Here is an 18567-nt window from a genome sequence, read left to right on the forward strand (position 1 = left end):
AATTTTATGTTTTCAAAATAGGTACATACTCCCGTTTTGCCTCTGCCACCAGTTTCAGACACCGGCAGACGGTTTCTTCAGCCACCAGCTGCAGCTTAATGTACACAACTGCACCATTCTGATGATCTTATGGGACGATCGCCAAGGGCCCATATGCCCTTACGCGGTACTAGCGGCTAGAAGCAACATATCAACCTTTACGCTGGCCTAGTGCCTACTTGCTGGTACAGCCTTGCGGTTCAACGTGCAACAAAAGTGCCTCTTTGAACGAAAACCAACACCCTGTGTACCATAATGGAACAGCGCGTGACTCACAATATCATTTTAAGGATTCGCGGATAGAGATAAAAGAAAATAAATGACTTTCGGAGTTCATATGTCAATTGCTGAATATTCTTTAAACATTTAATGTCAAATATATGTACTTATTTACTGTGTTGCTGTTTGATTTTAAAGTACAGTTTCATATTCCGAATTGTGGCGCGCTGTGTTGTGAGCTGATCTGTGTTGGTTTCCGGGTTCTGTGTGAAGTCGCGTAGAAGACGACTGGGCGCATTTGCCTACGCAGCACAGTAACGTCACGGAGCGAGGCGGGGAATATGAATGTTTTGATAATGTCAGGCTCAGGGCGGGGGATATGATTTAGTGCCGCAAAAGCAGGTCAGCCAGGGCGATGGGGGAAATGATAGGATTATCACAAAATGGCAGCTCCCTGGTGCCTGTTTGCGCGTGCGTTTAATGGATGAAAACTCGGGTAAGGTCCATAGGAAATTTTTCTAAAATTGAGCGTTTTAGGCTTAAAAACACATGGCCGACCCGTAGGGGCAATAACATTTTTTGCCCGAACCATTCCTTTAATGGACTGGAATATAGAGTACATAAGTAAATTGAGTACCAATGCGTGGTTGAATTGAAGCGGATAGGAGCGGCAGGACGAAGACACCCTGCCCCCCCCCCCCCCCCCCGAGTAGTAGTAGTAGGATAGCCTCTAGGGCGACCTCACCATGCTGAGCTGCAAGTACAGGCTATTGCCAGAAAGAGCTAGATGCGGGGCTGCCTGAGATCCAGGGATGGAGCTGGGCAAATGTTGGGGGGGGGGGGTGATGTTGGGGATGGGAAGGGAGGTGGGAGGGAGATTGGGGAGTTTGGTGTGTTTTTAGTTAAGTGGAGTTCAAATTGGGAAACAAGCCTATATTGACTGAGATGGAACTTAGATCTGGACTGCACCGGTGGGGAGCAGGGTGGAACTCTAAAAGGACATGGGGGACATTAAAATAATTACCTGGAATGTTAGGGGGCTTAAAAGTTAAAGAGGAACAAAGTCATGTTGTACCTGCGTAGGCAAAAGATAGATATTGCACTGCTGAAGGAGACCCACCTGACACAGGATAAGATGGAGACTATTGCTAAGAAATGGAAGGGAGTTGTGGTGGTCTCATCATATTGTGCTATGCTAGGGGAGTGCTTATCTGGGTAGCGCCGCATGTCCCGTTTCAGCAGTTGCAGGATAGCAGAGATGGATGGGAGGATGGTTATACTGAGAGGATTGGTGGAAAATAGGGAGATGAGCATTGTAAATGCGTACGCCCCGAATCAGAATACAGCGGCATACTTCAGAACACTGCACTAATCTTAGCATGTGTATGGGGAGTGCGGTGATCTGGGGAGGGGACTTTAACTGTGTACTAAACCCTAGGGTAGATGCATCGGATGGGAAGATGGATAGACCCGCCCCAGCTGCTAAACTGCTACAGACATTGCTGGATGACTTTGGTTTGGGAGATGTGTGGAGGATGAGACACCCCCAGGAAAGGCAATACTCGCATTATTCCGCCCCGCAGCAGTTACATACGAGACTGGACTATGTCTTTGCTACACCAGAGGTAATAACAGAGATTAGACAAGTAGAATATAAAGCAAAGGTCCTTTCTGACCACTCGCCCCTGATCCTCGGATGGCAATACCGCCCCCCGAGAGCAAGGATTCTGACATGGCGCCTCCGAGCAGAGGCACTGAGAGACTCCTTTTTTAGGGAGGATATGAGGGACAAGATTATAACCTATTTTGAGACGAATACTGGCAGTGTGGACTCGGCGGGCACATTGTGGGAAGCCTTTAAGGTTGTGATGAGAGGGGTAGCCATAGCAAAATCTAAAGGTCTGCAAGGGGGGGTCCTAGCTGACCTACGGGAGACAGAAGGGGAACTGGAAAAGGTATTGCGGGGAGGAAGGAATACTAAGGAAGAAATGGAATTGATACTCAGGCTGCAGCAGAAATGCGCGGATCACTGGGAAAGACTGTGTAACCTCAACTATAATAAATATATAGACACACAGCATGGAAGGCTTTTGGCGTGGTTATATAAGAGCGAAACCCCCAGACCCACGATTAGAATAATAACGAGGGAAGACGGTAGTGTAGCTGACATCCAAGAGGGAGTTAATCAGGAGTTTGCAGACTATTATAGGCTACTATATGGAGATGATGGGGAGAGTAGTCGCGCGACGATAACAGAAACACTGGAGGATATAGGACTGCCAAAGATAAGTGCGGAGGAAAGAGAGGAGTTGGATGCACCGATTACTTTGGAGGAGCTAGAAGAGGTGGTGAGACAGTTGCCCACTAGTAAGACTCCGGGGGCTGAGGACTCCCAAGTGAATTTTATAAAGTATATAAAGAAGAGGTGCTTCCCCCACTGTTAGAAATGCTGAATGAAGCGTTTGACTTGGGAAGATTGCCAGAGTCACTTAGAGAAGCGATTATAATACTGCTTCCCAAACCTAACAAGCCTGGGCATAGCTGCGGTTCCTATAGACCCTTGTCGATATTGAATCAAGACCGCGAGATACTGACGGCTGTTTTGGCGAATAGACAGAAGAGGGTTATTGGTAAACTAATGCACCCCGATCAGACAGGTTATGTCCCGAATAGGAATATATCCAACAATCAGACGACTCCAACAAGTTATTGAGTTTGGGAGCGAGAACGAGGGTGAAATGGCAATTGTGTCTTTATACGCAATAAATGCCTTCGACTCAGTCAAGTGCTGGCGGCCCTGGCGGGCTATGGGATGGGGCCTGGATATATACATTGGGTGAAAATGCTATATAGTGAACCGCTGGCCAGAGTTAAAACGGGAGCAGTGATATCGGAAAGATGGCAGCTTCGCAGAGGTACCAGACAAGGATGTCTGGTCTCCAATGCTCTATATATTGGCCTTGGAACCCCTAGCAATATATTTGAGACAACAATATGACATCATAGGCATTGCGGTGGGAGGGGAACGACATCTGATCTCCGTATATGCGGATGACATGCTGCTGTACTTGCGGCACCCGGAGAAAAAATCTCCAATACATTTAGAAGTGATGGAGAGATATGCGGGGTTGTCTGGTATAGCGGTGAACCCTCAGAAATCTAGCATGTTCCCATTAGGCGGATATAGGGGATTCTAATGGAACAATTACCGGTGTTACAGATACCATGGGCAGTTAGTACATTTAGTTATTTAGGGATAGATGTATACCACAGAGTGGAAGAGGAGCATAGGCACAACACGGAGGTAGCCATTTAAAAAACAAAAAAAAAAAAAAAAAAACAAAAAAAAAAAAAAAAATCGAAAATTGCATGAGATTCTGGGTGAAGTTGCCCTTAGCAATGATGGGACGTGGGGCAATGCTACAGAACTTATGAGAAAGGGGGAATAAAACTGCCTAATTATGAGGTCTATTATGTAGCGAGCCAACTGCAGTATGTTGCCAAATGGCTTTCAGATGAAGTGAGTGACCTCCGAATCCAGGTTGTTTGGACAAGATTGTGCCCCATTTTACTTGAGAGATGATGTGGTTGCACAAGACAGAAAAGGAAGGGCGACCCAAGATGATGATACTTGGATGGAAGATGTGGCGCAGGGCATGCCAGATGATGGAGAACCCATCCCCATGTTCCCCGCAGATACCACTAGTTGCAGCTAAGGATGATAATCAGAAACCACTGGGAACCGGTTGGGTTAGCAACAATGGGTGATATCTTGCGAGAGGGATTTATCATAGATTTTGAGGTGCTGGGTGAGGAAACTGGGTTACACATGGGCCAGTATATTACGTATCATAGAATGGTGCAGAGAATTAAGAGAACATGGCCCGAAGTTGTACTGGAGGAAGAACCAGATGCTACCATAGATATAATATACGATATAACGGAGGGGGGGCATGAGGTATCTAGAATATATGAGATGATGTCTAAGGTTGGGAAGGAGGTAACAATTGAGACAGGACTGGGAAGCGGAAGTAGGAGCCCCGATGGAGGACGGGATGTGGGAACGAGTTCAAGGGTACCATAAGAAGGTGTCGAGGAATGCGAGATTAAAACGGATACAACTGTATATTACGCATAGGGCGCATATGACACCCCAGAGGATATCCAGGTTTGAAAATGCAGGACGGCAAGCATGCCCTAAATGTGAGGAGAAGGCGGCGGCTATGGTGCATATGTTTTGGTCATGCCCGGTTATTGAGCGCTTCTGGAGCGAAGTGGCACAAAAACTAGCGGGGGTCAAGATTGTGGTGGATACAGTGTGGGCCTGTTTGTTGGGGGGGTTCACTAGATCGCAGAAACTCAAGTATGTGAGTAAACTGAAAGATCTGGCATATGTGCTTGCAAGAGGAGAATAGCTATGGGGTGGAAGACATGCCACAGACCGCGAGTAGAGATGTGGAAAGACTTGCAGAAATGGGCGGATGCAGAAACCATGGTATGGCAAGAAGCGAACAGCGCAGGGGGGGAGGAGGAGACAGAGACCCTGATGGCCTGGAAATTGTTAATAGCGGGGTTGTTTGGGTCAATAGAAGACCCGACAGAACCCATGGAAGGGGAGACCCTACCACAAGATGCAGGAACGGAATGTGGAAAGCAATAGGCTCGGAATGGGGGGTGGGATAAGGGAAGCAGTGATCAGAATTAAGCAATGTACAATTGGACTGTTGATATATGCACTGCATGTTTGGTTTGGATTGTTTGTTTGAAGAACTAAAATTGTTTTAAAAAAAGGTTTTGCACAGAATACAGTACGCATTTATATACAATTACGAACAATTTGTGTGCATGTGTCTAGCAGGTACTGAACTAGTGTCTGGGAAGTTACTGCAGGAGGTCGTCTTGAAGAGTAGGCTTTTTAGGCTTTTTCTGAAGGACCAGAAAGGTGTCATTTCTGAGAGAAGTAGGGAGGGCGTTCCACAGTTTGGGAGCTATGATCGGGACACTTGCTCCTCCTGCTTTGTCTTTTGTATTTAGGGGTGATGAGAAGGTTGGTGTACTCGGAACGGGTTGGTCTGTTAGAATGGGCTTTGCAGACGAGATTGCAAAGTTATAGAGGTGCCTTGTTTGTGATACATTTGTGGGTGAGCGTCAGTATTTTGAAGTTGATTCTGTCTTGGAGAGGGAGCCAGTGGATTTTTCTCCTGGTGGTAGAAATGTGATCCTGTTTGGGAATGTTTAAGGCAGCTCTAATGGCGTCGTTTTGGACAATCTGTAATTTTTTGATGTTTCTTAAGCTGGTTCCTGCAAATAGTGAGTTGCAATAGTCTATCCTGGATAGTATCAAGGCTCTAGCCAGGGTGATTAGATTATCAGCGGAGAGGAATGGTCTGCTAGCTCTTATCATTTTGATGGTATAGGCTGCTGAAGCGACGACAGCGTTAACCTGTCTGGTTAAGGTAAGAGAGGAGTCCATATACACTCCCAGTGTTTTTATTCCGTTGACGACTTTGATAGTATTACCATCAATATTAAAGGATTTGTATGTCTGTGGGAGGTTGCTGAGCTGAGTTTTATTGCCAATGAGGATTAGCTCGGTCATAGTCATTAAGACACAATTCGTTAAGCGCCATCCACGCCTGGATAGCCAGATATATCTTGTTTTAATTTTTCGAGTCGGTGTCATGGCATCCAGTAATGGGCATTAGTATTTGCGTATCATCCATATAGTTTGTGTGCGTGATATCCATGTTATCTAATTTATCAAATAGGAGCTTGGTGAAGGCATTATAAAGTGTAGGTGATACACAAGAGCAGTGCGGTACGCCACAAGTCACCGGGATTGGCATGGTTGCCGAGTTGTCAGAAAAGACCCTCATGGTGCAATTAGTAAGGAATGGCTTGATCCACTTGATGGAATCTGCTGAGAATTGAGAAGCATACTCTAGGTGCTGGCAGATAATGTCACGATTAACTAGATTGAATGCTGCAGAGAGATCTAAGAGTAGAGGATGCACAGTTCCCTCTCGTCTTTGTATTGACCATTTGCGTTTTCAAATCTAGTAAAGCGGTCTCTGTGCCGTGACCTGGCCTGAAGCCTGATTGTCTTAAGCCCAAGAGGTTATTCTCGTCTAGATATTTTTGTATCTGCAAGTAGGCTGCACCATCAAGTATTTTTAGTAAGAACGGTATGGTACAGTAGTGATGGGGCAGAAGTTTGTAGGGATGTTGGGGTCTAGTGTTGGTTTCTTGAGTAGAGGTAGAACCCAGGTTGTTTTTAGGCCGCTCAGAACTTTATTAGTGGCAAATGAGCTGTTAATAAGGCTGGTGACAAAAGGTGCACATTCTGAAGCGCATTCTTTTATCAGAGTTGCCAGGCAGATGTCACCTTTGCATCTAGAGGGTTTTAAGCTATTAATGATGTTCTTGGTGTCTAGGGTGGAGAAAAAGAGAATTTATTCGTCTCCACTCGGGCTGAATTTGGGCAAGACAGAGTTTAGCATTTTTTGTTCTATTTTGCGTTGAAGTGAGGTGATTTTGTCTGCTTGTGCATTTTGAATGTTGGTACGTCATTGTTCATCTTTCACTGTGTGTTAAGGGGTAGGTGCTGGGAATTCTAATTCGCAGAAGATGGTAAAAGGTTCTCTAGTATTGGGTTGAGCATTGGTTATTCTCTGGTTATATACTTCACTTTTGGCTAGGAGGATTACTTTTTTGAAGTCATTAGCTGCTGCCTGGAAAAGGCTTTTATTTGCTGTATTTGGAGTTTTGCGCCAATTATTTTCCACAGATCTTTTAAGATCACGCATTAAGTTCTGGGGTGAACCAAAGGTTGATGTGTGCCGAGCGTTTAATTTTTTTACTTTTTAAAAAGGAGCCACTTTTTCAATAACTTCTAGGATGATTTCATTGTGTTGACGTACCAAGGTTGATGGGTCTATGTTTAGATAATGCCTAGAGTCTAGGTAGCATATTGTCTTTGTTCATATTTTTAACACTTTTAGACAGGGCTGTGGGTGCTAAGACGGAGAGGTTCTGATTTGTAGTGCTGATGGTAGTGGTAAAGATTATAGTGGTGTGGTCTGACCAAGGGGGGCGGGGGGGGTTAAGCTAGTATGCTAGTGGTACAGTTGGTGTCCTTTAACCAGTCCAGAGTCCGTCCGTTTTCATGGGTGGAGGCAAGAATCCTATGGGTGAATCCATGGGCTTCCACTGACTTGGCTAGTTGGTGTGCATTAATGTCAGCTGGGTCGTTCATACCTAGATTGAAGTCGGCCAAGATGATTGCTTTGGATAGAGGTTTCATATTGTGAGACAGGAGTGTTGAGATGCCGACTTCGAAGGTGGAGATGGCTCCACGGGGCCTATAAGATGATATGAAAATGAAGGGTGAGTGTACAGGTAGGTGTAAGATATTTTTAAGGTGATGACTTCCCCAGTGCTAAAAGGCAGGTCAGGGGATATTCTTATGTTTAGTGTGTCTTTAGCAAATATGGCAACGCCGCCTCCTCTCAAGGTGTGTCTATTTCTTCTGAAGATGGTGTAGCCCTTTGGGATAGCCAAGGATAGCTGTGGTCCTGAGGCTGAGTGTAGCCATATTTCTGTAACTGCTAGATAGTCGAGGTCGTTGAAAGTGATGACATCTGCAATATCCAGTACGTGCGCAGCGATAGATCTGGCGTTAATGAGTGCCCCCTTTAAAGTGGTGGCATTCATGCTCGTAGAAGTCTTGCTAGAGACAATTTTGTGAAGTTTAGGGACAATAGGTGTACGTAGGCAAGGTGGAGTGAGGTTGGTGTTGGTAGAGGAGTGTAATTTACTTAACCGTAGGCCTGAGCGAGAGGAGAGTATGTGTTCTCATAGATCCTGTGATGGGGCATGAGGGCATAGGGAGAGTGTGGGTGTGAGGTTGGGACAATGTGAGCGTGCCTCTGGCCAGTTCTTGCTGAAAGACGGTGAAGCCTTGTAAGTAGGTCATGGGGAAGTGCAAGTAATGGGGTGACCTTGGTATGCGAGTATGGTGTGGTCAAGTCTTTCCTAGGTGATCCTAGGTTGGTAGGATGTGGGGTAATGAGGAAAGGTGCAATGTTATTGAGGAAGGGAGTAGGGCAAGGAATAGGGGGATGGTGGGGGCAACGTAGAATGGCTAGGCCCATTCCTAACTAGATTTTAGCACTTGCTGTACAAGACAGATCCATTATGCGGAGAGGGTGAGGGAATTTCTTCAGAGGGTAATATGCTGCTAATATTGAGAAAAGGAGAGTGGGCAGCATGAATATGGCAGACATAGCTCTTAGTTTAGGTTACTGTATTGAGCGGCACGATAGGCAGTACAACGTCTGCTATGCTGTGGGAGGTGCTTCAATAGGCGGGTGCTAGGCAGGGCTGTGAGACAGTGGCTAATTAATAGCGTGGCTATGGATAACACGGATACTAGCAGGTCAATGGGTGACACAATTGAGGGTGTGGTGAAGGGCTACGCAGCTGAATCATAGGGCAATAAGCTGTGCCGTTAGAGGCAAGGCGGCAGCTCCTAATTAATAAGACAGGAGGCTACTCAGTGAAAAACAGAAAGATGGCCAACATAGTTGTATGGCAATGGGCTGTCATAGGGCAATGCGCAAGACAGTTGATAGCAAGTCTGCAGGCATAGATAGGTAAGTGGCAATGCGGTTAATCACAAGGCAATGCACATTACAGTTTATAGCATGGCAGCAAGCAATTCAGTTTCTGGCATAATGGGAGGCAGCATAATTAATTCCACGGCAGTGGGCAGTATAGATAATAACTGAGCGGAAGGCTGCTCAGAAGCGAGGGTGTAGCAGAAATTGCCCAGTTAACTTAATACTAGGGGCTGCACCGTTAATAGTTAAAATGGTAGATAATGAGACGACGTGAGTTTCAAAACACGTGGCTCGGATAGTCATAGAAACAGTGTTAGTATCGGTTGATGCGAGCACTGATAATTAGCCATCCGTTGGCCAGCCGGGGCGGGAGTGGAGAGTGAAATAAAAGGTGATATTTCTTGGCCCAATTCAGCGTGTCTAGGTACCATTGCGATGCAGTCCTGGCTGGCAAGCAGCGCCCTGAGTGTACAGGTAGATTTAGCGAAGGCAGAATAGCAGGTTACTCCAAGACACAGAAATTAGCTGTTAAGCGTGGTTTTGACGCTGACAATGTCTTGGTAGGGGCAGGAAGCAGCATGCTTCGTGCACAGTACTTGGGTGAAGGGCTGGCAGCAGTAGGAGCTTAGTGGGTACTGTGAAAAGGGGGTAGGTACTTACTTGAGGCGACAAGTGAGATGCATGGTGGCGAGAAGGGCAAGCGGCCCGCCACGGACAGGCACAGACAGGCCCTTAGTCGTGGCCCTTGTGCGAATGGCCTGGCTCCGCCTATCGGTTGTAGCAGTGGGCGGATGAATAGATAGCCAGCCAATCAACGGCTGCAGTGCAAATCATTCTTCACATTCAGAGGTGTCCAAAGGTCACCTGCTCCGTAAGAAGTCTTCTCCTTTTCTTTGTTGGGTGCGATCACACATGATTGCGTCCCCAAAGGATTCAGGAACCTCAGCAGTGATCACTGGAGTATTCGGAGTCAGGAGGTGGGGGTGGGGGGAGAGGTAAGCTAACATACCTGTTTGATTCTCCACTGATCTCCATAGAGGTAAACGGGCATATGGTCCTATCTCAAAATCACCCTTTTGCGACTTTGGTCGGTGGAGGCCTGGACAAAGATCCCTTCCCAAGGGTTATCCTAGTGCCTTGGGTTGAAAGAGTTTACTTACCCTTTTGACTTTTGAATCTTAACCACTGGCATCATCCAATCTCTTAGCAAACGAATAACGTTGGAACAGGTAACTTTAGGGCACACGACCCCAAAGCATTTTAGGGATGGACTCTAGTGTTAGGGAACTTGTTCTGTGGTTATTCTCAAGTGTCTTCACTGAATTACACTGCTTACTAAATCATATGCTTTCTTTCCTCTCCTAAGGGTGAATGTATATTTCTGATTAATAGTAAGTGTGACAATAATTGTTTAGAGGTTTTACTTTGGTGTGTATTTTAAAAGCTTAATAAATCATTGTATATTTTTTACTTACCCATTTAACTTGAATTATTGGTGTTGTTCTGTGTGGACTCATTGTAGCCCTAGACCACTCTCACACCCTCCCTGAAAGTAAGACTTTCCGCTCTGCCACCTTACCTTAATTGGGTTTAGCTAGTCGCATTGTCTCCTTGTTCACCATAATAGGTTGGCCTCCCATAACCCACCCCAGAGTAGATTTTGGCAATCCATTTGAACACCCATCATCCTAATTTTCATGCACTGGGCTATTGATAACCTACCTACTAACCTGGCTCTTCATAGGTTCTTGAAACCTTAAGGCCATCATTATATGCCCGAAGGCTTATAGGTCTGATGCCAGCAGGGTAAGAAGAGATCAACATTTATCAAAACACGGTCTGGATTTTGTACTTCCCTCCTTTAGCAGAAAGGCTCTCCGCTTATTTCGTTAGCCATTTAGCCATGTGACTTTGGTTGAGAAGACCTCTTACCCTGGTCTCCAGAGGTTGTTCCAATGGTCCGCCCCTCTCTTCAGCTAAGGGCATGGTTTTTTTTTCTAGTCCCCATCACAGGCATGCAATTATAAGTCACACAATTATCAGTCACACAGGTGGTGTGCATAGAATGATATTACATTCCTCATTAAAGGGGTGGTGACTGACAAAGCACAAACTATGACACATAATAAAGAGGAATCCTTTGAGAGATCTTCTGGCCCCTGCACTATTCAAAGACATGTTCTGAAAGCAAAGAAACTCAGCCTCCCTGAAGATTGATGAAGTCATGAAAACGTGTGTTAGGAGGAGAAGCTAAAGACTGGTAACAGAGCGCCTGCCTTCACATCTTTAAACATTGTTCCAGGAGTCCCGGGCTCACAAGGCAGTGCAGCAGGGCCATCATGCCTTACATTGGAGAGCCACAACCATGGCTTTCCCCCTCCCCCCCATCAAGGGGAAGATTTGTGCTATGGAGGGAGTTTTTTCCACACCTGCCAGCAGTATCAAGTCCGAAAAATACAAGTACAAGAATCCTCAGAGCTAATTAACTTGTCACACCTGAAACAGAAATGCAGACCCGCCTGAAAAAATAAAGAAACTCAGCCTCTCTGAAGATTGATGAAGTCATGAAAACGTGCGTTAGGAGGAGAAGCTAAAGACTGGTAACAGAGCGCCTGCCTTCACATCTTTAAACACAGCTGGCTTGTGCACTCAATGCTTCCTTGCCCCGGAAAAATACTTTGCTGTCATGTCACTGAGAGGACCTAGCAAAGAGGTAGAAGGACTAGACAGTGGTTGAAATCTGACACTAAAGAACCATATTGAGAAAGTTAGACGAACAGAGAACTTCCAAATAAGCAACCTTGCCTTTGCTAGGCTCGCTCTGCTTCATTGACACTGGAGGCTCTCGTTCAGCTAACTGGGCAGCTGTACTGTACCAGAGCTCAGCAGGTCTGCTCCACTTCACCACAACATAGTCAAAACAGTTCTTAATTGAATATCCTCTTTGTCACCATCAGGTTGCTGAATCACCAGAAACAGTGATACTACTGCTATTGACCCTCTCACCTTGCCAGGGACCTAATCACTGTCAGTCAACAGAGAAAATAGCCCAGGTTACCCAAACCACAAGTTTCCCAGCATTGTGATTGCCATCGTTAAAGCACAGAAGTGATCCCAAAATAAGGTTCTATAACACTGGATCTAAACCGGCAACTGCATAAGTTTCAAAATCGGGAACAGTATCGCGTTTGAGCCAATCACAATCTGGAATATCTTGCATTGTTTTAAAGGAAACACTAACATTGCCTGGTTTAATACAAGGCGTTAGAAATGTCAGCAGTGCAAATTGTCAAACTTTGCATCCATCCTTCCTGGTTGATCTTTGACTTCACAGTTGATGGCAGGCCGTAACAAGTACTGCATTACTTATGAATTGTGCAGCGTGTGTGCGCGAGTGAGGTGTGTCTGCATGCCTCCATTTGCCTGCCAGTGTCTATAAACTGGCAGTGGCATAAAATACTCCTGGCAATCAATACTTAGCCAATCATACATAATGCAGATAATTCAAAGTCTTCATAAAAGAACAGCAAGAAAATAAAAAGAAAGAAAAAAATCACTTGGCAAGTGGTCTACAATGGTTCCACATCTGCAAATCCTATAGTGAACTGTATGTTTGTGGCAATTCGATCAGCAGAACATAATAGATATATCCATGGAGTGCAGCATAGATGGGAGTGCCGTAGGGGTGAGACAAGTGGTTGAAAATAGCAAGGGCAGTGGGAAGGTAGGGTCAACTCAATACAAGAAGAAAATTATTAAATGGTAATGGTGAAAATACTGGGGTCAGATAGTCTACTTTAAAAAGTGTAGAGATGAGACAAAATAGAAACTTTGTCAAACAGCATGCAACTAGAAATAAATCCCCGAAAACTGACCCTATTAAAATAAGGTTGGACATGGTCAGACAAGTAGAAACCATCCTGTGACAGATCGGATGTTTTAGATTATCACCAAAGGCTGGTTTGTTTAAAATAATTCAGGATAGCAACCCCACAAAGTTTCACGAAGGTACAACACGTTTGCTTTCTATGGATTCAGAGGTTTCTACAACTTGATGCTGCAATAATGTATTACTGTTACACTGGCGGGACGGTTATCAACTGGGGATTCCCTACAGTGGAACTACAGTGATAACTAAACTATCATCATCACCAGTATATGTATGAATTAATAAACAACCTTTTCATCTGAAACATTAGCAGAACACAAATTAAAACTGTTAATGAACCAATAAAATGAATCTGTTCCAAATATTGTGACTCACATTTTGTTTCTTCTTGTCTTGAACTAAAGCTACATAGCGTAAAGCAATCTTAGTCAATGTAGTAGCAAGAGAGGCAGCAACAAAGAAATCCCCTTCCAGAAGAAATCCTCGAAGTGGAGGTCTGTGGAAAAATAAAAACAAAATATAACCAAAGTTTAATGAAGCAGTAGCAATATTAACAATACAACTGGACAATGGCTAGGCTATTTCCCAACTTATCTCACCTGTCCTGCCAATGGACAAATTATCCTATTTAACATAGGTTTTCACTGTACGTTACTAGGGTAATCCAGACGTGGAACCCTTGCTCACTGTTCTTAGAGAGGCACGTGTCTGGGGTTGCTGTTGGTACTCTTGTTCATAAGAGAATTGTCTGGCATTTCGGTGCTGGACTGCTCTTGGGCAGGACAAAGGGTAATATGTAGTGGACATTTCTCTTCTGTGAAAGGATGGTGAGGTAAAGACTATGGTTGAGACTCTAACCCGGAATATAGGCCGGTAGACACAATCCCAGGACCCCCCTTGTTTGTCCCTACATAACCAAATCCATTTGAACAAAGTTAGGTAGTATGTAGAGTTAACATGCTTACACCAGTCTTAAAAAAGTCAAGTAGGAATATTTGAAGCATATTATTACTGGAGGAGATCTACAAATACTAGGGTGTTAAAGCGGTTTTTGTACAACCCTTGTTAAGGGCTGCCCAACCACTAAGCCTAAGGTGGGGCAAAAGCACTCAAACAAAAAAAAAAAAAAACCCTCTTCTAGGTAGGTAATATGCCAGAGCAGTTAGGCAAGTGCAGCAGGCCAACACAAAAGGTGCAATTATTCCACCCACCGATACATAGAAAATAAACCAAGCCAGTATACTAAAATATATCCACATTTATGTTACACATAAATAAACATCTGTTAAAATGAGCACTTTAGAAAGTCTTAGCATAGATGTTCTTTTTGCAACTTTCTCTACATAGATTTGTATTGGACATTCTTTTTTTGTGCTTGTTTTGAAACCCGTCCTGACTTTTTGGAGGCAAGTACAACCTTCTACTTTCCTTCTATTGATTGTTTTGCTCGTTCTTAGGTCGAAATGTACAAGGCACTAAGATGATCAGTACTGAGAGACTGTCTCTTTATATTGTATTGGTACAATTACACACATCAACTTACAGTGGAGTGCAGTTAGGATACTTTGTATACTTATATAATTTTATGTGATGAACGTTTAGTTATTTTTACAATGTGCCTTAGACAAACGTGTGGCAGTTTGTGATATTTTTATAGTTTTTGTAACATTTTACTCGTGCACATTTGCATTTACTGCGAATTGCTACTGTTCTCCAGGAGAAGAATTTGCTGACGGGCCCATTGGTCATCACTCACCCTCTAGAACTTGTAAGACAAGATAGCTGCACCATGTGAGGACAGGGGGTGCAGGATTCACTTACTCCGACACGACTCAATAACGAGGACTCAGTAGTTTGGCAAAGAGAAGTCTGTTTAATGATACATATATCAAACAGGGAAACAAATGGGAATCAGCTGTAGTGCGATCACCGGTCTCGCTCAGACTTCCTCGAACTTCAACTGAACAGAGATTCTTATAGGCAATGTTCGTCATCATTGACGTTTAACTTTACAAAACTCGACATGCAATATAAGTGGTTAGGAAAGGTAACTTAAGTATAGGTGTTATATCTGTATATGATGATAGGGCATGCGGATTGGATAACTTATCGGGTGGGCGTCTACGCCCATCCCTCTACAACACGCGTGATAGACGTCATTGCAACTACAACGTCCTATTGGTTACAATATCTATAGGACTCCAGATATCTTGGTCCATTGTGATTGGGCAGGTTACAACCCCTAGACATTAATTTCCACTTTTAATTAGCAGCATGCAGAATGGACACGCCTGTGCCTGGTGTCCCAAGTTTCACCCTGCCTCCCTTCCATCAATCAGTGTTTTAGGGCGACGTGTCAATTAGTTGGCCAAGGATGGCCTCGAAACTTTAGTCTCTTATCGGGAAAAGTTATGGCATCCTCGGGTCCTGCATGACATCAGGCGATGGTACTTCTTCGCGCCTGGCTGGTCACGTGTTAGTTCACCATGAATCTGCTTCACTTTCCAGCTTTTAGTGCATTTAATTCTGTGTCGGCCTAGCCACCTGCATGGGCTTCCCTTATCTTGACCTTCATAAGGCAGGCTGGTATGCTCTGAAGTTGGAGTCTTGTGAGCCGACGCTTTCCTCCCCTTCTCTGGTTGACCTCTTATTTCCTAGACATGAGCCGCTCTTTGTTGAGTTTCGATTTCGCTCCTTTTCTTGCCTTTGGCTGGGTTTCAAAACTTGGCCTAGCAGGCCTCTGGCCGCCTGGGTACCTTTCTGCTTTTACAAAATGGAGTCGCACTTGTATAATGAGCCTTATTGAGGTATATATATGGTTGGCGCTTGCCACTATCTTCTACTAAGCATTGCAAGCAGTATCGATTTCTTAGCATCTTGCGTTTCAAGCCTATTTACACACGTTTAACAGGACGGTTGCTTCCATCTTGTCTCGTAACACTGTTTCCTCACGTTGTAACATTATCTCCTCTCTGTGCCTATTCCATTCAACTTTGTAGTTCCTCGCACTGGCGTGTTATCTTCGATAGCTGCTTTTGCTCCTTCATGGATCTGTTCAGGCCTTTGTGTCATTTCCACTGGTCTTCCATTAAGGCTTTTGGGGTCTCTTCGTGGACCGTGTGTAGGTACTCCTCATTTCGTATCAGCGGCTGGCATGGCTGTCTGATAGGGTACTGTGCTGCCCAGGGTTGTCTGGTTATGGGTGCTTCAACCGGTATGGATCTTCTGATGTATACTGGGCAGAATCCCAGTGCAGCTCTTTGTAGGTTCATTTGCTCTCCATACGTCACAAACCTTGGCGAGCACGCTCCTGGTACCTCGAAATGAGGGGAAGGGGTGCAGGCCATGTCTGGGACCTCCTCTACACGGACCTCCTCTACACTTACCCCTCTGGTCGGTTCATTGACCACTTCTGCAATCTCCTTTACATTCATTTCTTTTGCTTCTTCAGTGTCATGCTCATTGTCCTCTGCGTTGGTACATGATGGTGTGAATGTGTGAGCCTTTGGAGTCCATATTTTTATCACTCCCTTCAAATTCCCTGCTGTCTTCACATGTTCCTCTTTGTTCCATGTCATTAGCTGACATTGTCCATTTGGGCTGCAGTAGATCCATTTTCCTTCATACCTTCTTTGTTTCTTAGGGTATATGAACTTTGTTCCCTCTGGCGCAAATTTGCTGGCTTTCACAAAGTCTCTTATTTCTTCATCAGTCAGATCTCTGGGCTTCCATCTTGGTTCGACATGAATCATTATTTTCATCCCTATGGCTTTCTTTGCAGTTTTTTGGCACTGTGTAATGATTATCTTGATAACACAGAATCCCATCAATGTCATTGCTAGTAGAGCTCCCAGAAACTTGAATATATCTGCCATCCATTGTGGGGCTCATGAGAATAGGTCTCCAAACCAGCTGTCATAGTCTACTTCGTCACTTTCATCGATCATCTGGTTTTTCAGGCTTGTCAGCATGCTTATGGCCTCTGTTAGGGTTCTGTTTTCTTCATCGTGTGATGGTACGAATGTGCAACATGATTCTCCGGTTTTTGCACAAACACCTCTATCCATTGCTGTGATCATGTCAAGCACATCTGTTTTGGAGGGTCATCATTCTGATTGCTCTCAGCTCTTCTTTAATCGCGTTGAATCCTTTTATAGTGGTATTGATGGTCTGCAATAACTGCCATCTGGTTATCTGTAACCATTTAGCATTCACTCCAACTTGGATGTGGGGCAGGAGTAGTGTTGTGAATACTGTTGAGGTGAGGCTGAACAGCCTATGTTCGTACGGGATTGCATGGAATGCCTCTTCTGATTTGGGAGAAAAGTAATTTTCCCTCTTCATCCTGGATATCAGTTCCACAGATCTTCATCTTCTTAGATGAGCATCTGCTTTCGGGAAACTGTCCAACTTCAGGTCATTCTTAGGGATCACTAGTGCGGGAACGTTGACGTTCACTAGTGTGCATATGCCTCACCAGTTTTTTGGCAGCCTTATGTATGCCTTGGATCCACACGCCCAGTAATGGCCCATAATAACTGCGGTTCCTTGTGTCATTCCTGGAGCTTCAAAGATACGTCCGCAGTTTTGATTCTCTCCCATCTTCCTTGTGCCATTGTTTCTGAAGCATAGTTTTGGGCTTTCCAGTGGCACTACCTGTAGGGGTCCCCCTCTACCTTCGACCCATGTTAGTAACTTTACTAGCTTTGGCCACATTCTCTATTGCTTCCTTGCAGGCTCCAAGGACCATCCATGCTCGGCAGATTACTACCCCGTATTCCCATCCATCTGGGGAGACCACTGACCCCCAGATCTGCATTTGGCCTCTGTTCTTCCAGATTTGAACCTCCCCTGCAGTTTTTCCTTGAACGTTCAGTCTTGGGTTTATTTCCCATCTTATCCCTGATCCTTTGACGCCAGGGTTCTTGTACCTGATTACATGATTTCTGGTGTGCGCTCGGTTTCTTGTTTTAATGTCCTGGACGTAGCCATCTTCATCCGGGTAATCCTTTTTGTTGACCCATATCAACGAGACGTCTCTTCCCATAAATTGTCTCCTCTGGTGTTGCACATTGCTACATGTGACATACAGTGTGCTGTAGGGACATCAATTTCTACAGCCAAGAAGATCTTTAATTTTCCCATGCTGTATGGTAGGAGTGCACAGACGAAGCATTCTCCTTCTGACTGCCTTCGTCCCACTTCCTTCATGTGTTGGTACCATATGTTGTTTCCGAGATGGGCTGTGCTATCCAGGTAATCATTAAGTTAATTGTTATCTTCATGAGGGCTTCTCTTGATTCTCAGCGTTCTTCTGTAGTTTGCTAGGACGATGTCTCTGAATGCATCTGTGCTGCTTTTCCACTTCGGGTATCTCGATGGAGCAGGCTGCCTCGACTGCATCGCTGTGGTAGGGGGAGGATTTGTGCTTCCTTTCCTTCCCTTTTGCAGTCTGCCATAAACTTCCTGTAACCACCATTGGTTCAACAACCTCCGAACTTGTGGCTGCGTTGTAGGCCTGTGGCTTGTTCCTTGCATTGGAGCAGGTGTGCTTGCAGTTATAGTTTCTATAGTTCTGTTTTTCAGCTCCTCGTGTAGTTTCTTTGCTTGGAATATGAATGGGAACAAATACTCTATTAGCATGGGGGTCTTCTCTGTGATTTCTTTTGTGGCCACTTCTGTTCTTTTGAGGGATCTTGCTACTCCCTCCTCCTTTGGGATTTCACTTGGCTTTTCTTGGTTATCTCCACTATTCTCTGGAATTGAAAGTTCGGCAGGCAGTCTCTCCTTTTCTGCTGC

The 18567-nt window shown here is 44.8% G+C and overlaps 1 protein-coding gene across 1 annotated transcript in view; it reads right to left on the minus strand.

The window, feature by feature from the left end:
* The window catches only part of COPB1 (COPI coat complex subunit beta 1), an 821662-nt gene that overhangs the window by 363228 nt on the left and 439867 nt on the right, over positions 1 to 18567 (minus strand). The window contains exon 14 of the mRNA XM_069623734.1: positions 13144 to 13264. Within this exon, the coding sequence (XP_069479835.1) occupies positions 13144 to 13264 (121 nt within the window). The remainder of the gene's footprint in view (positions 1 to 13143; positions 13265 to 18567) is intronic.

Source organism: Ambystoma mexicanum, chromosome 11 (assembly GCF_040938575.1).
Source record: "Ambystoma mexicanum isolate Mex_15411 chromosome 11, UKY_AmexF1_1, whole genome shotgun sequence".
NCBI classification, from domain to species: domain Eukaryota; kingdom Metazoa; phylum Chordata; class Amphibia; order Caudata; family Ambystomatidae; genus Ambystoma; species Ambystoma mexicanum.